The sequence below is a fragment of the Protopterus annectens genome, chromosome 7.part1 (assembly GCF_019279795.1).
Source record: "Protopterus annectens isolate FY-2018-M chromosome 7.part1, PAN1.0, whole genome shotgun sequence".
NCBI lineage: Eukaryota > Metazoa > Chordata > Ceratodontiformes > Protopteridae > Protopterus > Protopterus annectens.
This window is the reverse complement of record NC_056740.1, coordinates 5892488-5915468: the sequence shown is the minus strand read 5'-3', so window position 1 is coordinate 5915468 and position 22981 is coordinate 5892488. Positions and strand designations below refer to the sequence as shown.

The 22981-nt window shown below is 35.3% G+C and overlaps 1 protein-coding gene across 3 annotated transcripts in view; it reads left to right on the top strand.

Annotated features, from left to right (window-relative positions):
- The window catches only part of CELSR3 (cadherin EGF LAG seven-pass G-type receptor 3), a 1979827-nt gene that overhangs the window by 1545579 nt on the left and 411267 nt on the right, over positions 1-22981 (top strand). For all 3 annotated transcript variants that reach the window (XM_044078523.1, XM_044078522.1, XM_044078524.1), the window contains exons 16-17: positions 7677-7778; positions 22526-22540. In XM_044078523.1, the coding sequence (XP_043934458.1) occupies positions 7677-7778; positions 22526-22540 (117 nt within the window). The remainder of the gene's footprint in view (positions 1-7676; positions 7779-22525; positions 22541-22981) is intronic.

Genomic DNA, 22981 nt, shown 5'->3' with positions numbered 1-22981 from the left:
TTACAGCATTTTTAAAACATGGCTGGGGTGCCTTCTGTGTGGAGACTGCATGTTCTCCCTGTTGTCGCGTGGGTTTCCTCTGAGTGCTCATTTCCTCCCACATCCCAAAGATATGCTGTAGGTGGATTCGACACTCTAAATTGGGCCTAGGTGTGAGTGTGTGCCTTCTGTGGAAGGTTGGGTGTTAGGCTGGCAACTCGACACTGTAAAACTCTGCTGCCAGTTATGAGCAAACGGCTGATCTGCTGTGGTGACCCCTAACTGGGTAAAGCCAAAATAAGAAGTAGTTTGATTTGAGAATAAGAAATATGTTCGAGTAAAGGAAGAAGAGTGTCTTTAATACAGTATTGAAATTGACTTTACATTCCTTATTTGATTATTCTGTGATAGAGGTATAAGTCATAGGTGAATATTCTATAGATAAGATGAAAAATATGAACCCTGTCCCTTTTTGACCACCAAACAGCAATGTCAGTTTTGTTATCACTAATTCCTATACATAATTTAACAACTCTGAGTAGTGTTTAAAAACACAAAAATAAAACTCTAGCAAAGCTAGAGTTTCAACTTTGTGATACTTTAAACTTCTTGTTTTAGAGGCAACATGGGATATACGCAAATTACTTTTAAAGGATTTCAGGTGTTTCAGCTAAATGGCAATTCTGAATGTCCATGACATTTACTTCTACTTTTTAGTCTATTTTATGGACAATTTCAGCCCAATAAAGCCAGACCCTCTAGCTGTGGACGTGCATGTTTCTGCCTTATTGTGGCATCATCAGTGCAGCGTAAGAGAAATGTTTTACTTTTGGAAACACAGTGTTATTGTATCCAACTGATATCCATAAACATTAGGGTGTCTACAAAAAATTCCAACTAACAAACTAAAACAATGAGTAAAAAGGTCACACAGAAAAAACAATTTGTCAAAAACACAAAAAGAAAAATCTAGCAAAGCTAGAGTTTCCACTGTGTGATACCTTAAACCTCTTGTGTCAGAGGCAACATGGGATACCTTAAACCTTTTGTGTCAGAGGCAACATGGGATACCTTAAACCTCTTGTGTCAGAGGCAACATGGGATACCTTAAACATCTTGTGTCAGAGGCAACATGGGATACCTTACACCTCTTGTGTCAGAGGCACGATGCCATGTTGCCTCTGACACAAGAGGTTTAAGGTATCACACAGTGGAAACTCTAGCTTTGCTAGATTTTTCTTTTTGTGTTTTTAACTAATTGGTTTCTCTGTGTGAACTTTTTACTCATTGTTTTAGTTTGTTAATTGGGATATTTTGTAGACACCCTAATGTTTATGGATATCAGTTGGGTACGACAACCCTGTGTTTTCAAAAGTCAAACATTTCTCTTATGCTGTGCTGATGATGCCATAAGAAGGCAGAAACATGCAAGTCCACAGCTAGAGGGGTTTGGCTTTATTTATTTAGTTATTTATTTATTTATTTTTATTTTATATTTGTTGACCGAGGTAATCCGACTGAATACTTGTCCATTTTCAGCAGAGGACCGGGGAGAAAAGCTCCATACATACATGCAGGAAAAACTGTTACATTAAACAAGTTAAAGCACTGTTATAGATACAACACATAGGATAACAGTCATTCATTCTGCCATATATAAATCTGATTTGTTATAGAGTAACAATTAGGAAACAATGTAGGGGTAGCCAAAAGACCTCTTTAGCACATGTTTATATTGACAGAGTTAGTCAGGATTAGAGCAAGGACATAGCCATTGCCTTTTAAAGTACTGTTTTAGATTTTTTTGAATTGGGTTAGAACAGGTTCTGAAGTAAGCTCAGTAGAAAGTGAGTTCCATATTTTGCCAACAGAGTTGGCATATAGAGAGTCTCCGGATGAGTTGTTGCTTTTGAGGGTTTGGACTAGTATTTTGTTGGATGAGCGAAGTGTCTTGAGGTTTCTGAAAGGGGTGATCATTTTTGTAAGTATGGGTGTATTTTCAGGTTGGTAGAGAATTTTATGTGCTACTATTAGCTGATTGTACTGAAGTTGGATAGGCAATTCTAGCAACCCTAGATTCTTTAGGTTCAGACAGTGGTGTGTTCTGTATGCTGCTCCAGTGGCAAATCTAGCAATATGATTAAAGCAGCTAGAGAGTTTATTAAGGTCAGACTTACTCAAGTTTGTGAAGAGAGGGGATGCATAAAGGAGGGTGAAAAGTAGATGCATACGGGCAATTACTATCCTAGCTAGTGGAGTGAGGAAAGTTTTGATCTTGTATAGTGAGCCAAGCTTTTTATTAACTTTTTTAATAGTATGTTTAATATTCATATCAAACTTGAGGTTATTATCAACTGTTACACCTAAGAGTTTGGTACAGGGATCTGGGACAATGACAGTGCCATTTTTAGATTTTTATAGTAAAGGCTGGAGCGGAGGCTTTACGAGTGGGGGAGAAAAGCAGTAGCTTCGTTTTGTTAGGATTTAATAGGAGACATCAATTACATAGCTAATTTTTAACAGTATTAAAAACATTTTGGGATATAGTCTGCAGAGTTAAAGGGGAGGTAGCAGATCAAATCAAAGTGGAGTCATCTGCATACTGAATGCAGGTGGCTATTGGGATGACTATGTACAGGTCATTAATAAAGATAGAAAATAATAGGGGTCCAAATATAGAGCCCTGAGGGATCCCGAGGGTGACAGGTAGAATCAAAATAGTTTGTTCTGCCATAGTACAGCCTGTTGTCTACCACTCAGATAAGATTTGAACCACTGGATAGCCTAGACATCTAGGGGAATAGGTTTAAGTGCGAGTATGAGTAGTTGGTGGTTGACCATGTCAAAGGCTTTGGAGAGATCAAGAAAAAGGGTAGAAGAAAGTTGATTGTTGTTTTGGTTTTGATTAATAACATTGGAGAAGGAGAGGAGGGCTGTGGTTGTACTGTGGAATGGTCTGAAACCATGCTGCGAGTTAGCCAGGAGATTGTGCTGAATGAGATGACTCAGGAGTTCTTTATGGATGCACTTCTCCATAATTTTAGCCAGGGGTGACAAAATAGCTATAGGTCTGTAATTTGACAGTTCAGTGGAACTGCCCCCTTTGTGGAGTGGTATAACATGGGATGTCTTCCAGATGGAGGGGATAGTGGCTTCTGATATAGTTCTATTGATCAAGATAGAGATTGAGTATGCTATAGAACCCGCAGCTTGCAGTCGATAAACAAGATCTTTTAGGTTTATATTGTTCAGAAAAGGAGTAGCATTAACTATTGTATTTTTCAAAACCTTAGCTCAAATGGTATCCAGTAGTGCTTAGAAGAAACTCACAGTAATACTTAAGTTTACATTTAGTCATAAAAAAGACCATGAGACTAAATAAAATACTTTAAACATTCCAACTTTAATAATTTGAAATGAAATGTATGCATATAATTACAAATCTCTGTGAAATATTTTTAATCTGAGAAAAATCTTTAAAATATTTTAAGACCATTTGTTACGTGGACTAATCCAGTTCTAGGCAACTATTTTTACCATTTAAGTTCATACCCTCTACACTTTTCTGAGCTATGATAATCATTTCATTGTTTTGCATGGTTTAGTACTAGAAAATTGTATCCCACTTTTAGTTTTGCCTGCAAAAATGCTATTTAATATAACCAAAGTTTGATTTGGGTTTCACTGACATCTTTGAATATAATTTAAGGATTATAAAAATCGGGGCATAAGAATCATCATAGTAATAGTGAGTTTCAAAGCTAATGCTTGCAATCTGTTGCTTCAATATTATGTCACTCAATGTTTTCAATGATAATCTAATTTTGTTTAAAGTATCTTATTAGAAGTGCATAGTGTGACTTTTAAATAATGACTCTTCACATGTATCATATTTTTTGGAAATCTTACTTCCATTCACTCAAAAGACAAGTAATAAATAAATCTGTGCTATATGTATATTAATATTACAGTAAGGTTTATTAGCAAACTTAATCACCAAGTTAGTAATTTCAAAATAAAGTAAGCATAATAGTTTAGGCAATGTTATAATATAGTCGGTGAATAAAAATAGTTTCAAAATGACTTTGTATATAATCACAATATACTTGAACTAAAAGAAAAACTACCTTATTTTACAGGCTAGGTGTTCCATGGTTAACACAGAAAGGTGAGGTGAGAAATGATGTCACTGTTGAGTACCACTCAAAATGGAAATTTTAGTTGAGCTCTGTGACCAATGTATTTTATACTATATGGCTTAGTGTATATCTTTAGAGATACAGTTATCATATAGTATAAGAATCTCAGGAATGTCTTTTTATCTAAAATGGCAAATAAGACTAATTAGGCCTATCAAGGACTGTTTTCACTATCTAATAAAATTGTTGAAGTTGTTACATTAAAACTGCCATGCTCTGTAATACTTTAAACTTTCCACGCACTCAAAGCTGAGTAAAAGAACATAAGCATGTTTATTCTTGATGTACCAAAATATATAACATATTTTCAAGCCATTTAGTGCATAAATATGTATGTGGCTTATAATCAGTCTTAATAGGAAAAATGGGCATATACTTGTTGGGGTGAGGTGTGTGGTTCCTTCTAAGGTTTTAAAACCAATGCAATTATTTTTTTATAATTCAGGTGATATTGATTATCTAAATGCATAATACTGACCTGTTTAAATAAACTTTTGGTTTCCTTATAATGGAAGAACCTATAAGAATTTTGCAGAGCTCCTCATAACTACTTGTCTTTCCTGTTTTATTAGCATTAATATAGTTATTTGTTTCTTAAGTAATGATGGAGTTTCATAAAATAATTTATTGGAATATCTTACATAAAAGTTTAAATATCAGCATCAGCATCAATCTCCCTTTCCGATTTTGCACATTGGGGTCAGGGTGTCACACTAACAGTGACCATCAGCATTCACACTGCTGTGTGGCTAGCCCTGCCATGATAATTTTTTTGTACCACATAAACATACACACTCACACCTATTTTATAGGAAACTTTTGCACTCTTTTCCAAGGTTATCCCATATATGTTTAAGAAAAGACACATGTAGTAACTAAAAAAGAATGCAGCTTTTGTCTGTGATTGGACATGTAAGGCATAAGATATTTTTCCATTTTTAATTTTAGATAGTTTACCTAAAATTGAATTCTTTGGTGTTGCATAAACATTCCCAGAGTTTTTCAACTAAAGTTTAACTTTAATATATAACAGTGTCCTAGCATACTGTTTACAATTCTTAAAAAATGTTTTATAATTCAAATTACTTGTACTAGCAGCAGCAACAGCAGAAGAAGACATATAGCTAGAATTTCATAATTCAAGATATTTTTACATGAACATTTAAATGTATCCCATATTATAGTAATGGGTAAAGTAGAATCTGCATATGTTTCCCAAAATTCATTCCAAATTTTCTTGAGAACTAATGTGAAACTGGGTAATGGGAAAACAAAGACAAAAAAACAAATGTATTTTATTATTTACAAGGTCAGGAATGTGGGCATGTTTTTGAACTGTATTCTACCTTAAAGAATGTAATTACCATGACCCCACTATAGTCCTTACTCTGAACACTGCATGTTTTTGGTCAGTATACCTTTATGTATTGCAAATAAATCTTCTATACTTGACAAAAATAAGCAAAATAATAAAAATATAATAATTTAGCTAAACATCTCTTCTGAAATAAAGGTGTTTAATAAAATATATAACTTGATGATATATACTCATGGTAAATATGCAAGGGATTGTTTTAAATTTTACTTGCAACATGGCTCATTACATAAAGTAAATCAATTATGTTAAAAATTAAACATTTATGGCTTATACTAAATCTATATGGCTTACAGTGTGTATATATTGGTACTCTGTTCAGCATGATTAATGTTCCAAAAAAGCTGACAGCAATCTGATGAAAGCAAAACAAATAGAGTGTAAGGCAGATAAACATTTTACTTAATGTTTTGACAAAAGCGCTATCAGTATGTCTCAGTAACTTATTTCTAGCAGCGAATGAGTGTAAGACGATACTTGTTAGGGAAGCATAAAGCTGCAAGAGCAAAATTTTCTACAGTACATATTTTTACTGCATTAGAAATAGAAGATAGCTTCCCTTTTAGATTCCTACTAAGATTTAAAGAATGCATTAAGGAATTGAAATGACTGACCCAAACCCTATTACTTAATACATTATCTAATACCAATTTATATAGTTCTGTATCTTATTAGATGGGTAGTTCAGATAAAAATAGGAAGATTCAAAGTTACATATGAGAGCTCCAACAGTCCCTCAGAATAACTAAGGGAACTATTAATTTAATTAATCCTTGTTATGTATAGGAATGAAAGCTGCTACTTTTGAATGTTGCATTCCAAACTTAGGATATCTTAACAAAGAAAACCATCCACATTGAAGTTTCAAGTACTCAGAAGAAGATATGTGTTTTTTTTGACGAACTGTGTTAGGGCGACTTGTTTAATATCCTTGAACCATCTAGAGCTTTTTGACAAGTTTGTATAAACCATTAATGTCCCAGCCAATCTTTTATAAGCCATTAATAACATGTTAATGTGCATGCATATGCATCTGCTTAACTATGGAAATAAAACAAATCTCTGCCATCTTTTGTCACTAATAATAATCACAATGTAAGTTAAAAGAAAATCCACACACACACACACACACACACACACACACACACACACACACACACACACACACACACACACACACACACACACACACACACACACACACACACACACACACACAAAACTTTTCCAGACTGATAGTTATGTACAATTGTAGCTTTATTGGTATATATCTTGTACCTTCAGTTTGATGCTGTTTTATTGTGATGTAAATGGATTAACATATCACAGATGATTACAGAAATCTCGATTCCATTAAATGAAAACAAACAGATCAATGAACCAAACACAGCAGTTTTAAAAAAAATAAGTGTTTCTTTTTTCAGGGACAAACTTGCTGTACTCCATCTGTAAGGCTTTACTCCTTCAGTCACCTTACTTAAATGTGCTACCTCCATGGTCATACTGTCTTGGATTTAGTGCAAATGCCCATAAATGTGTAAAGTGCTCCCAAATAAATTGTGGCAGATTAAAACTGAACTTTTATTTTAGGTGCAGGTCACAAAATACAATCACCAAACCACAAAGTCCTGTTGACTCTCTAACATTCTCCTGCAGAAAAAAAGCAAAACTCACCTTAAATCCCATAAAAGCAAAATATTAAAGTTGCACCTCATCCATGAATTGGCATAAAAGCATGGCTTTCATAAAATTGGCTGTTGCCTTCACCCAACATAGTTAAATGCCAGGCTCTAGAAAGTTCCTTGGGTAGGAAGATTTAGAAGATAGAAAACGGGAGTTTGGGTATGACTCCACAGCTGCAAATGAAGAAAGATCAATGCATTCTGACAATAAAAAATAGTAAAACAGTAGGACTAAATGTGTGAGAATACTCACTGAGATTGCTGACAAAACCTACTAGCAGATAAAAAAATTGTAGGAGACATAAAGGCAGATATTGATTTGCCAATTGCACTAAAGTTTAACCATAGGTATATAGGTAATCATCAGAAACAACATATCTTGCATTAGTTGCTTTGTTGTGGTGCATTCAGCTCATCATATTTACTTTTGCTGTTTTTCAGTTATCTATGATGGATGTCCTAGAACACTCAGTGCTGAAGTCTGGTGGCCTCGAACAAAGTTTGACCTCCCTGCTGCAGTGCCTTGTCCTAAGGGGTCATTAGGTAAGTTATCCCTTCCATTAAAGCAAGAGCATCCCATTTTGAATGGACTAACACTGTTTTCTGACAGTTCTATAACCAAACAATATTGTTGTCTTATTCTTCACAAAAGAAGAAATTTGTGTTTTGTGTGTTTCCTTCATTAATGTAAGAAAAGCAGGTATGAAAGTAGATGGTGGGAAAATTTTCTTTTGTGTTTTTTTACTATGGTATTTGGAATACTTTTCAGGATTCTTTGTATTCCAAAAAGCTCAAATCAGTCAATAATTAAAGAAGGTAAGCATAGAGTGTTCACTGGCAGGTCTGATAGTAAATAAAGCTCAAATAATTTGGCCACATAATATGAAGACAGTATTTACTTGAGAAAAAAACTGATACTGGGAAAGTTTTAAGGCAAAATAAGAAGGAGTGGCAGAAGCTAAAATGAATAGACTCAAGTATGACACACTAATAACCTCTGGATCCTTTGTAGTGAATTATATGCTGCATCACTGCATTTTTTAAGGAGTAACTTGCCAGAATAATTTTAAAAGTTTTCTCTGTGTACTTTTATGATTTTTCTTAAAATTTTGTTCCACATTCCAAAGACATGTGTCTGGAGTGTTTCTGCCTGAGCCTCTGCTGAAAATAGGCTCTGTCCTAGTTGGACTTTCCAAATGTTAACTAAATAAATAAGTAAACATTTCATCTTACCTCTGAGTGAATAAAATGTTCATCTTATTCCTCACAAAAGAAGAGATTTGTGGCTAGCTTATTTGCTTCTTTAACCCAAGAAGTGCAGCTGAGAGAGTGAATGGATGGGAATATTTTATTTTGTTTTAAGAGGTGATTATTGGCTTAAGCATGGTTTATTGTACAGGGGATTAAATAATGTGAATAGATTAACTTAAATATCATGGGAAATTGTATTACAGTGATTTGCAAATGAGCACTTTGATTTAACTGCTAAACCACATTCTATACTTTAATCTGCTTTAATCTTCCAGTAAGTGTTTTCTCATGCTGGAGACTTTGTTGATTGGATAATTCTTTCATCTTTAAACCATGGCTTATCCTTGTCAGTTCCATACATGATTAGCATTGCTAATAATTAAATCTGCTTTATAAACAAAATGAGACATCAGTTTCTGTGCTTTGGACAATATCTCACATACTCATTGTGAAAACACTAATATTTTTGGCATTCCTTCTGCTATCTTAGACTTGTAGCTCATTTTAATATGTTGGTTTAACTACAACATTGGTTCTTTGTACTGTATTTAATATCTTACCCTTTTTGCTATCTTTTCCATGGCTCTTTGATGTCCTAATACACTTCATTATCCACATTCAAAAGAGCTGAACATTCTTTCACTCATAAGTTGATTACGTTAAGTAATAGGCACTGTACAAAATGAAACACAGTAAAACTGTTATAAAATAAAAATAAAAAGTCACCACAATTTAATAGATTTAATCCTTTTGTCCATGCAAGAAAAAGGATTTCATAAGAATCTATTAACTTTTTAAGAACCACTTCCTTAAATATATTCAACGAATAATCACGTGACCTCAGTTTCAAACCTTAAAAGGTCATATGATAATAAACCAAAAAATGTGATGCAGCAGTTTGTCATCTTAACAATAAAAATTAGATAGTGACAACTAAACAAGAAAAAAAATGTGTATGTGTATCTCTCTCTCTCTCTCTCTCTCTCTATATATATATATATATATATATAACATAATAAGTAAACACAAGCTGTGCTGAAAGTTTGAATAATCTTACAGTTTGGCTTATCTTAATTTTAAAATAATAGACAGAGAAACATGTTCTTTTAAACATGGATGCCTTGTGGTGTTTATCCTTAAATGCCAGACTAATTCTCTGTATTCAGTTCTTGTTGCCCACGCCCCCTCTCTAATATTATACAGTAGCTATTTCAGTAAGAAAATGTTTTAAAACTTCTACCTTCATTGGAATGTCTATATAAGGCATTATTTCTATTTTATGTCTTATATCATAAATATATTCATAAATTCATGAGCATGAAACACTTTTACATTGCCTATATAATATGTATCACAGGTAGGATATGATGCTATGTTAAAAACTCCCTTAGTGTTATAATAATAGTGGCCTGTGTAGCCTATTAGTCAATCATAGCTACTAACTGCAATATTAGTAGCATCAAAATGTATTTGCAGTATTTTCATCTGCCAGATGTTGCCATTCCTTTTAATTTTTCACTCTTTCATTCATACTCTTAATATCTTTCTAAACTGTGTTTTAGATTTTTATTTCTACTAAAAACTATATTTCCTTTGAGAAAGCATGATTCCAGTTCTTACTCATAATATATATATATATATATATATATATATATATATATATATATATATATATATATATATATATATATATATTGTTATAATATAATAATGTAATATATTGTTAATATCTTTGGTAAATGGTAATATTATTGCTTTAATTTTGTCATTTGTCTTTTTGGGTAGCATGATGATTTTTGTCTTTAACCAAAATTTGTTTAGAATTCAAATGTCTATCTCTCATCACTTCATTCTATGACCTGTCCAAATGTCACGAGAATAATCATTTTGTTTTTAATTTCAAAAGCTCTTCCTTAAAGCTCATATAATTAAAAATCTGAATAATCTAAGCATATGATCCTTCACAAGCGATTTTTTCAATGGTAAGGGTGACAGTAGTCAAAATGTAAATAGATATTTGAGAAAGTTGGTTTTCTGTCAGAAGTAGATGCAAACTTTCCATTTGCTCTGTTCTTAATTACTGTTATGTTTAAACATCTATGAAATCATTGTTATAATTGGGTTGAATTTTAGGAAATTAATTATCCTTTGAGTATAATTATCATTATAATTGTCATAAAATTTCAGGAACCCCTTTCTGTAAAATAAATATATCATCAATGAATTTGACATTCATGTTCTTTATATACTGAATTAAAAATAAACCATTTTCCTTATAAACACAAAATAATATTAGTATAAATAGGGACAGAGTTTGCTCTATGGAGACCCTGGAAATCTAATGATAAAACTCTTCTTTATTAAAGAAGTAGTTGTTTAATCATACCAACTCCATTAAATCACTTAACAACTTTATTTCCTTATTCAACAATTTTTGAAAAAGATGTCCATCTGTGGGAAAAAGTATTGATTCTTGTACTGTTTTACCACTCAGTGCTATTTCTTCTGAGACAGTGACATTATCATATAGTCCACTTCTTGTTCAATGAATGAATGCCTTCATTTATCTTATTAAAAATATACATTTTTGTTCAATACTATATTAAAGTACTTTGAAAAGTGTATCACTTCTAAGTAAGTTATCCAAGGCTTTCACTTCTGAAGTTATTCTCCATGGCAGTAGACACAATCCCATCAAGCATAATTTTTGAAATGAAGTTAATTCTGATGCAGAAGACATAATTCACTGTTCATAATGTGGTTCTTGCAATTTAATGTGTTTATGGCTCCAGTCTTAATTACGCACACTATATCACCACTGTATCTGTAGACCAATTAAATGATTTTCAGTAAGAAAATCAGAACCTGAATAAGAGTGGAAATATTTTACCCATCCTTGGATTTTTATAATATTATTGAGGATTGTTGTAATGCCTGCAAGGGGGGGGGGGTTACTGGGATCTGTTCCAAATGGCAAGCTTGATCCTGATGATAAAGCCTGAGGCATCAAACTCTCAAACATTTTGGCCTAGAAGGAGGAAATACTGCATAGCTCTCAACTCATGCACGTATTATAACTACTAAACCATAAGTAAATTCTATTCCTTGTGGGATATTTTAAGCCTAGCCAATTTCCCTTGGTGAGAATCAAACCCTGTACTTCTTATGTGTCAGGTAATTATCTTATTCATTATGTCCCACTCTAACCTCTCCAATTTCAACCATGACAAAATGTTTTAAATGCTGTCACTATATTAGGTCCATAATCTTCAAGTGCTCCTTACAGTATTTTGAATTCATGGAGTCCATGCAAAACAGCATCCTGTCAGGAAAGATAATAATGACAATTACGTCTGTGTAAGAAGCACGTTAGATTAGCAACCTAGATTTTTTTTATCCGTAGGATCTCATTTTTTCTTATGTTTTGTGATAGAATCCTATGGGAGTTGTGCAGTCTATGTTGGTCAATGACCTAGATATTATGCATTTTAACCTACAGGTTAGTCATACATTGTACTTGTTGAGTGGCTAAAAAGATGAACTTATTTAAAAAACACTTAAAGTTCAGATGATTGAAAAAAAAATGTATGTATAGACATTTACTACTGAAGTACATTATTTACAGAAAATCATGACTATTTCTTTTTTTTTTATTTCCTATATGATTTTTCCCTCTCCCAAGCTGTATGACCATCAAGCCTGCCCTCAGATGGACAAGACCATTTGTTTCCTTACCCAGGATTTTCACTTGTTATCAGGGTGACAGCTGTATGGCAGGTGCCATCATTTAGAAAGCCATGAGAATACTTTACGCCTTCACTATTACCCTAGTGATGACCTAAATCCACCCCTTGGTGGGGGTGTGTGTGTGAGATCATGACCATTTATCATATGAAGCGAGGTGTAATTTGATGTCGTAACTAATTGACTCGAAGATTTATTGCTGAACCACCCTTTGTTATAAACGATAAATTCTGACTATTGTTTCCCTCGCCACAACTGCTACTTGTCACTAAATACAATCAACAGAAATTGTATACATTTTAAATAGGACAGAGATAAAATGAGAATATTTTGTCCATATTTTTTCTGAGCACATTGATAAACATCATCCAATTCACAGTCAAGATTTCAGCATCATAAGTATGCATTCATTTCCTCATATGATGTTCTATTAGTCAGTGTTTTTGTATTCTCAGATCACCGATTTGTAAAAGATACATTATGGATGATTACTCATCATTCTGACATAGATCACTAGCAGCAAAGCTTTCTCTGTGAGCAGCATATAGTATTTTTATAAGTACTTTTAAATATGGTATTTTTTTCTTTGTACTTGAATTTTGAAAAGTGAAAAGGATGTACTTGTAAATAAATCAATAAATGATCAAAACTAGATTATTTCCTGTTTCCAAGCCCTACTTCAAACAAAAACAGATGTTTGAAACTGTCCTTTACTATAGATAACAAAAATATTCGGTAAACAAGCTGTAGGATCCATCAGATACATTATTCCCAATGCTAGTAGTCAACTCTATATATATATATATATATATATATATATATATATATATATATATATATATATATATATATATATATATATATATATACATACACACACACACACACACATATATATATATATATATATATATATATACACACACACACACATATATATATATATATATATATATATATATATATATATATATATATATATATATATATATATATATATGCACACACACACACACACACACACACACATATATATATATATATATATATATATATATATATATATATATATATATATATATAGCAAACAAATAGATCAGTCACTGGAGCCAGCCTTACAGTCTGAAATTCATATTTATTTACACACAAGTTCAGTAAAAATGGAAAAGTGCAACAGGAAATTTAGTTTGCAGAACTCAGTCACTGTTACTGTCAGACATTTTTGTCCAGAAATGACATACTTTAAACACATGTAGGGTTTCTTTACCATCAGATTCAGTATTCCCTTTCACTCAGTGAGCTGTCAGAATTACTGGCTAAAGTAAATGAACAACACAGAGACCTCACGAGACAAGTGCTAGGCTTTAGTAGGCTTCTCTTTGTACTTCTACGAGACAACTGCTAGGCTTTAGTAGGCTTCTCTTTGTACTTCTATGAGACAAGTGCTAGGCTTTAGTAGGCTTCTCTTTGTACTTCTATGAGACAAGTGCTAGGCTTTAGTAGGCTTCTCTTTGTACTTCTATGAGACAAGTGCTAGGCTTTAGTAGGCTTCTCTTTGTACTTCTACGAGACAAGTGCTAGGCTTTAGTAGGCTTCTCTTTGTACTTCTACGAGACAAGTGCTAGGCTTTAGTAGGCTTCTGTTTGTATTTCTACAAGACAAGTGCTAGGCTTTAGTAGGCTTCTCTTTGTACTTCTACGAGACAAGTGCTAGGCTTTAGTAGGCTTCTCTTTGTACTTCTATGAGACAAGTGCTAGGCTTTACTAGGCTTCTCTTTGTACTTCTACGAGACAAGTGCTAGGCTTTAGTAGGCTTCTCTTTGTACTTCTACGAGACAAGTGCTAGGCTTTAGTAGGCTTCTGTTTGCATTTCTACAAGACAAGTGCTAGGCTTTAGTAGGCTTCTCTTTGTACTTCTACAAGACAAGTGCTAGGCTTTAGTAGGCTTCTCTTTGTACTTCTACAAGACAAGTGCTAGGCTTTAATAGGCTTCTCTTTGTACTTCTACAAGACAAGTGCTAGGCTTTAGTAGGCTTCTCTTTGTACTTCTTCATAGGCAAGGATAACTTGAGGTACATTCTGTTTGCATTTTTTTAGTAAATTTAGTTGTGACTAGCTCAGATGTAGTATTGTAATGCACTACTTTGCTTTCAAAAATCATAATACACATCCAGAGTACAGCTAGTTATTTTTCTTATCAGCTCTTCCAGAACTTGCCTTTGTCTCAAAAGCATGACAGCAATAATAAAATATTATTTTCATTGGAAAACTGAAAGAGAAAACTCAAGAATATAGCATTTTTTGAATTAATGGAATACAGTGGCTGTTATTTCTAATTGCTGACAATGAATGTTCAATAGACAAATAAGTGAAAGGTTTGTTACATTTTAAATCTCTTTTATTGAACCTTCTGCTCATCTTTCTAACTGGGAATGGCAGAGGAGTGGTCAGTATAGAAATGAGGTAACCTTGTCTGCTTTGGTATTTCCTGGCAGCAAGAGAGACCACTGCATGATACCAGCTCAGGGTTTCAGCACCTACTGCTGCCAAACTAAGGGTTGTGATGGAGAAAATATATGAGCTCAAAATCTGCATGCACAAGGTGTTGCCTTGGGTAGGCAACAAAGGGTCTATATAACCACATCGAATGGTGATAAGTTCGAATGCCCTTTGTTCAAACTGAAAAGTCCGAAAGCCCTAAACCACGAAATTATGGAACATCGATTTTTTCCTCAGGGAAAAAAATCAGTGGGCCGTTTTCGGGGATTTACTATTTCCTCCACTGTAGTGCGATCTCTGAGTTGGTATATTTAAGTGGGGGGGTGTGGAGGGCACAGCCCCCACATTGGGTGGTGTGGTGGGTGAAGCCCCCCACTTCAGTTTGTTTTAAAGTTTTGATTTTTTTTTTTTCACAGAGTGTTCCGTGAGTTCGCGGTTTAGGGCTTTCGAAGATTTGGACTTATTAGGTTTCAACGTTGTGATATAGACAAGGCAACAAACATATTACATTGATTCTGGAAGGAGAATGATGGAGTGGTCTTGTTTAAGTTGTCTGGTAAGATTGTTCTCTGGGATAATGTCATTGGGAAGGAGTGTCTGTGTATTTGGAAGGGAATTAATATTTGTCATTGGCTTCCTTTCGTTCACTAACATTTTGTTAGCTTGAAAATTTGAAACTAATAAACGTTATTGAGATTCATCTAAAGAGATGTAAGGTCATTGTATAACATTGAGGACAGTCTGTCAGTTCTTGAAATGGCTTTTCACTGATTTATCAGTAATGATTATATCCACTATCACTGCTCTCCTCCTTAAACTGACTTCAAAAAGGCAGCCCTTGTGAATTGGGGGGGCTGTAGGACATATCTTTATACATACTGAGTCTCCAACAAACTGAGGTTTGGCCTTCTCACTTTTTTGTGTACCTTACATTCTCCTGTTCTGCACTGTCTGTATGAGTCCATCCATTCACCTTTTCTTGATACCATCTTTATCTTAATTAATATTGCCAGGATTCAAAGCATTCAAAGCATGTTTGAGTAAACAGCAGGTATAAGGCAGGAAAAGCAGTCCTGGACTGGCTGTTAGTACATCAGATGAAACATAAACAATCCTTTGTCTGAAACAGATACCCAGGGCTGGTCTATAGCATTTGTGGTATATTACCTGCATGGTTCAGGATGTGGAAGGAAATCAGGGATACTGATAAAAATCTCTCTGAATGCAGAAGGCTCTCAAGCAAGGATTTAGACAGCTCAGCTAGACATAGAAGAGGTAATAACATTAACCACTGCACCACAGTGATTGGTCCTCTCTTGTTTTAATAAAGAGATTTACTCTCTCCAAATGGTGATATTTTTAATTCTTTTCTTAATTCAATGTACTTTCTGATCTGTAGACTTTGGCCAGTAGCTGATTGCTTATAGAAGCATTCCTTTTGTGCCCTACATGTACCCTTTTATGGCGGCAGAGACTCTGCAAGAGTGGCTGAAAATATCATACCTACAATGGCAAGGGCCATTTTTCTTATGTCCTAGACAATCCCTATCACCTCAGTAGACAGTATGTTATCTATACACCATGTGTATGCTTTCATACACAGTCTTCTTCTTCAACTTCCAGAAGGTTCAGCTGTGAGCTGTCTGACTGTATATTTTAGCCTCTAGCAGTTGGCTGTCAAGCAGCAGCATAGCCCACTCTTTCCCCTCATCAGAGAAGAGCAGACTATTTGCCACTCATACTCCCCCCTCCCCAGTCCTCCTTGACCCATCATGCAATATGAATCCAGAGTGCTAACACTGCAGACAGATGCCCTGACTCTGCAAAATACACAGATCACCAAGTAACAAAGCTTGACAAGATTCTATTTAAATACTGATGGCTGTTATCCAAAGGACTTTGAGCTAGGTCTGTCTTCTGGTGCTCCCTTTTACCATTTTAGTTAATGATCGGCTTCAAGGACAACTAAATTGAATTGAATCTCTGTTACTTATTGTTCATCCAATGAAATGACCTTCTGGTGGCTTAAGAAGAAAAATAAGGCAACACAAGAGCCTCTCTTTAACTACATGTCTTCAGGGGATGCTAGATAAGGACCATATTATGTTCCTCTTTACTTAATAATGCTTCCTGTTTTAGATATTGTGTGACTGTCTGGATGACTAAAAGCTTTGGGGAGTCTACTAATAGGCCTTCTTGTTTTTTTATAGTGGCACTTTATTCAAATGACTGTAAGTACAAGACTTTTCCAGATTCAGTACTTGTTATAGTTGTTCAATTGTTCATAGGTGTATATTAGACTAATGACCATTGGGGCCTTTATAAGCCTAGACATGCATCCCAAATGTATCCCACATTTTTTTGAGCCTTAGAGGTTATTTTAGGGGGTATATGTAAAGTAGGGTATGATTTATAGACTGCCTCTGTCCATTCCAGACACCATGGTCCAGGTTATGCTTGAACAGGATTATAGGTTCATAGGTTCATAGGTTCATAGGTTGGTACTAGGTTATCAGCCCTAGGGCCTATACAAGCCTAGCCATAACAATTCCCTGGCTATTTCTTCCCACATTATTTACTTTCCTGGACCCCTGTCTAGCAGGGCGACTGATGTGATCCCTGGGGTGAATTTCCTTTCTCCCATCCAGTCGTCAAGGTTCCTCTTGAAGAGGTCCAAAGAGGCACTCTGCTTGACATGTATGGGCAATCTATTCCAGAGTCTGGGGAGTCTCTGGGTCAGGAAGCTATCCCTCCAGCATGTTTTGTTTATTGTGATGACAAGGTTTAGATCCCTGGAGCGTTTAGCTCTGAGGGATTGGGGTTTCTTTAAGTGTAGCATGTCCAACAGCTCTGGGTTTGACATGGCCTTGTATGTTAAGCAGAAATCGCCTCTGAGTAGACGATATGCGACAGAGTATAGCTGGAGTTTTTTAAGGCGGTCAGCATAGGAGCATCTGCTTTAGGGATTAACACTGCATCACATGTATGGGAAGTCTGTTCAGGAGGAGAGGAATTCTCTGAGACGCATGCCTTTCCCTCCAACATATCTTGTTTATGTTGCAAACAAGGTTCAAGTCCCTCAATTGAGTAGTTCTGGTGCTACTGGTTTTGCATCTCTGCAGTAGGTTCATCAGAGTGGGATCCAAGGAAGCCTTGTATTCCAGGCACAGATTGCCTCTTAGGCTGTAGGAAACCAGGTATGGAGATCCTGCTTTGAGTTGATTTAGGACAGGTTGTTTACACTCTGTATTCTTTTTGTGAGGAACCTCTGTAGACATTCTGGTTGCAACATGTGCCTGGTCAGATACATATTGAAGGGGTTGAAGGGGACACTGTACTCAATTATGGGTCTGATAAGGGCCAAATGCAGAGGAACAATGATGTCCTTGAACTTAGGTGCTATGTCTTGCTTATAATTTGAGCAATATAGAATGATTTCCTTACTAAATTCGACACTTGTTGGTTGAAATTGGTTGAAAAACCAGGTTACTATCCACATACATCCCCAAATCACTGACTGTGGGGTTCATTCTTAGGGGTGTGTTTTCAATGAGGTAGTTTTCTAGAGTGTCTGACTTCCCAAATGGTACTATTATGCATTTCTTGGCAATTAATTTTAAGCCAAAGCTTTGACACCAGTCGTTTGTCTGTCTTAGTCCTTCCTGTTGGATGTTAGTGTCTTGGTGGGATTCTGCGACTGCTCTTAGTTTGCAGTCATCTGCAAACATGGTCTGCCAGAGGCCTTTAACATTGGTCTTAACTTCCAAGAAGTAAATTGGAAAAAGAAGCAGAGCCAGAACAGAGCCCTGAGGAACTCTACAAGTGACTGGCCTTTTTCTGGATCTGATTTCCTCTTTCCTAACTTTCTGGTTCCTATCTGAGAGCCAGCTGAATGTCCAGCATGTAACAAGGAGCATAATGCCTAATTCCATGAGTTTGTTTACAATACATGAGTGGGGTATTGTAAAAAATAACAATAGAATAATAATAATAATAATTGAATATTCTCACACTTCTAATGCACTTGCTAAGCATTCATCTTTCTGTAAAGACTTTAAGAAGTTTGTTTTTTTACTGACTTTAATATGGGTGATAATTTATTGGAGGTTAAAAAATTAAAATGACAGTTATTCTTGTCTGCCGATAATTCTCCTGGACTTAATGGAAGCCTTAATATTAAGTGTATTCTAAAAAGTCTTTAAAATATAATGAAGTATGATCTTCTTCTTCTTCTTTTGACTGCTCCTGTTTGAGGTCGCCACAGTGGATCATCTGTTTCCATTTCTTCCTGTCCTCTGTATCTTGCTTTGTCACACCAACCACCTGCATGTCCTCTCTCACCATATCCACAAACCTTTTCTTAGACCTTCCTCTTCTCCTGTTACCTGGCAGCTTCACCCTTGGCATCTTTCTCCCAATATACTCAGCATCCCTCCTCAGCACATGTCCAAACCAGCGTAATCTTGCCTCTTTGGCTTTGTCTGCAAACCTTCCAACCTAGGCTGACCCTCTAATATACTTATTCCTAATCCTGTCCACCCTCGTTACACCCAGTGCAAATCTTAACATCTTTAACCCTGCCACATCCAGCTCTAACTCCTGCCTTTTTGTCAGTGCCACTCCCTTCAACCTGTATAACATAGCTGGTCTCACTATCCTCTCCTTCCTTAGTCTCCAGGCTTTCATACAACTCTTCATATGCCTTATCCTTAGCCTTCACCACCTCTCTCTTTGCCATGCACTTCATCTTCTTATACTCCTGTCTACTTTCTTCATCTCTCTGACTATCCCACTTCTTCTTTGCCAACCTCTTCCTCTGTATACTCTTCTGAACTTCCTCATTCCACCACCAGGTCGCCTTGTCCTCCGACTCTTTCTAGATGTCACAGCAAGCACCTTTCTAGCCATCTCCCTTACTAGCTCTGCTGTAGTTACCCAGCTATTTGGTAACTCTTCACTGCCACCCAGTGCCTATCTTAACTCTTCCCTGAACTCCACCTCACAATTACCATTTTTCAATTTCCACCATTTGATCCTTGGTGCTGCCCTCACACTCCTCCTCCTCTTCTTGATCACCAATGTCATGCTACAAACCACCATCCTATGCTGTCTAACTACACTTTATAATGAAGTATGATAATATTTACTTATTATTATTTTTAAATATTTACACATGTATACATATGTACATTTATACATTTTTAAAATATTTTTTATGAATTTGATGTGGTGTCATAATACCTGGTCACATGACCTATTATAGTATTTATTAAGGCTTGCAGTACATATTGCTTCTGTTTCTGATGAAGTTCTGTTGAAATTAAAGAACAAAAGTACTAAGATTTCCAGTTCTGATTATTTAATGTAACGGATCGAGCTGCACTCCTTATTACTTTCAGTGTGTGATTTTCATTGTTGTTTCCTGGTTTCACTTTGCTGAGTGGCGCTGTTTTGTGAGTTGTAGGCAGCTGTATTCACCAGGTTTGGAGGGGCTTGAAATTTTGTCAGACAATCGCTTAATAATAGATAGTTCAACTCAGAGTAGTTCCTACGTGTTACAGGGTTTGCTGGGGTCACAGTATTGATTTTTATTTTGAAGGAGACAGCTTTATGGTCTGACTTTACCACAAAGGACACTACAATGGAGGATGGGGCTGCAGCTTTCTCCCATATTTGTGGGTACCAGATGCAGTATGTTTACACTCCTGGTAGGTAAATGGATTAACTGGTTTTCAGTTTTTTTGTTTATAAAGTTCATTAATCTCTGATCCCCAAAATTTGGGGTCATGTAGGATTCCTAGTTTATAAAGGGGTAGTTATAGCCCTCCCCCCTAAATATGGTATTGGACCAAATAGTAAGTGTCTCTGGTAAGTGTCTCTGTTATGTCTTAATATGAGCTATTGGCTTTATGGGTTACAGAGGGTGATCTATAGCTTGCAAGGATATGATGTGCGACTCTACCCATGGTAATTTGGACACATAGAAGCTCAGTCCTGTTTGACCAACCTGATATTTAAAATTCAATAGTTTTTCAAATGTGTGTCTGTATTGTCCTTGGGGGGGATTATTCAGTTGCACTCTGAGTGTAAGTCAATAATGTTTTTTTCAAATGCCTTTAAATAAATTCTGGGGTATGCATATCTGGGACAGTGTGTGTTATGTTGCACCGTAGTACTTTTTCCAAATGAAGGTTTTTAATAACTGGTGTTGTTCTGTTTCACATTGTATTTCGGTCAGTATTGTTGTGGGGGGTGCACTACACTAGATCCATCATACTTAAGGGTGGTGCTACACAGATCTGTCCAACTTAAATGCTTGCTACTGCTCATCTCATGAGGCAGAACATCTTAAAATAACTTGTCTTCCTACCTTCTTGTTTTTACCATCTTTATTCAACTTAATACGTTTTAACAAAACAAGATTACACTTGGACATATTGCAGATGTTTTTATTAAGTTTGACATCTTATGTATTCACATCAGCCATGTTGTTTCTGTATATTCCATGTGATCAATGAAAATAGAATCACGACTGAATTTTCTGTTTTGAAATATTTTTGTCAGACTTAAACAGTAGTATTCAGCTGTGGCTCTGCAAAGTTAAATTTTTTTTGACAGAAGGTGACCTAATTTTTGTAAAGACTCATGATGTAACTAAGGAGACAGAGATTTTTTTATACATTTTGTAAAACAGTAGGCCTTAGTAAGGGTTGCTTCCCGGTATTTTCAAGACAAATTGGAGCCAAACCTCATATAATGTATTTTCACGTACTGTTATTTTCTTGAAGATTACCCCTTTAGTATTGTATTACACTTGGTCTTTCTTGTTTTAAATCAGTGTAAGCATAAAGACTTACTCAGACTTTTACAAAGCCTATTGAATTGGGATTCTTTAAACAGAAATATTACTACCTAATAATAAAATAATATTCCCCTTAATAAAATAATAAATATTCCCTATATATCCAGTTAAATTCCTGCCTGCAAAAAATCCACCTGGATTATATCATATTGTCTCTGTAATTCGTCTTCAACTAGTTTTTACTAAGGATATGTTAAAAGAAAATTATGACAGAGAATGCAACGGTACTCTTTTACACTGGCATGCTCGGCATTGTAACTGACCAAGCCACTTAATCCTGAGTAGCAGGGAAGTAATGTCTGTGGCAACCATCTGAGTTGCTGAGACTCACAGTGATGAATCATAGAATGTGTAGATTGAATCACCGAAAAAACAGACTTGGGACCAAAATTGCCATTTCTTGCAATATTCGTTTTTTCTCTGAGGTATAGCAATCTCGGATTTGGTATTTATATAAGTTAGGGGGGAGGTAACAAGATGTTTCTTTAAATGCACGTCTCTGTACTGAAACTTTCCATAAGAAGGTATTAATGTGAAAGACCCTTTGCACTTTTAAATGAAATGAAAAAAAAAAGTAAATTTTTCAGATAGTCCATTTAGATTGAATGGCTTTTGTTTACTATATTTCATGCTGAGGTCAGTGGATGATGCTTCCTTATCTCTTTCGAAGTGGCATAGTGTTTTTGTTAACTACAGTGACTTGAGTAAATACTTGAGTTTTTCTATCTGTTTAAGTAAGGCATTAGAGAACAGATGTGACAGGAAGTACACACCAGTATAGTTTTCATATGTTTGCTTCAATAAAATCAGGTATAACAATGTCAGAAAATATTATGTAAATTGTTCCATTTCTCAATGCTTTATTTTACAGCTTTTCTAATGCTTTCCTATATTGTTTTTTTCATGTTGATTATTTCGCCATTGAACTGATGTAGGCCTGCGTGGTCGAGGTAAGGCACCTAGCTTGCTGCCACATGTGATGCGCCAGAACTGCCCTGCTTTGCTTTGTTGCATTGTTTGCATTGTTGTCCAGATATGCTTTGTGGCAGATCCATTTGAATCAAAGTGGGGGGAGCAAAGGTTGTTCATTATTCAGTCACATGGTTAATATAAACTATAATTAGTGTAAAGGATATACTGCTGCAGTCAGATTTGGAAACAGTCTCAGCAGGTGCATTTAACACATAATGAAAGGCATGATGTACATGCTCTGAATAGCATTTCCATTTATTTAAAACCATTAACATCATGTGAGTTTAATAGTAATGGACAGTGACTTTTTTACTTTCAGAAAGCTTTAGCATGTGCACTTTTCAAGAGATTTTACAAAGGAAAGCTAATACACATAGTCCTATAGATTCACCTTTTAAAGGGTGCAGCAGTGACTGCTG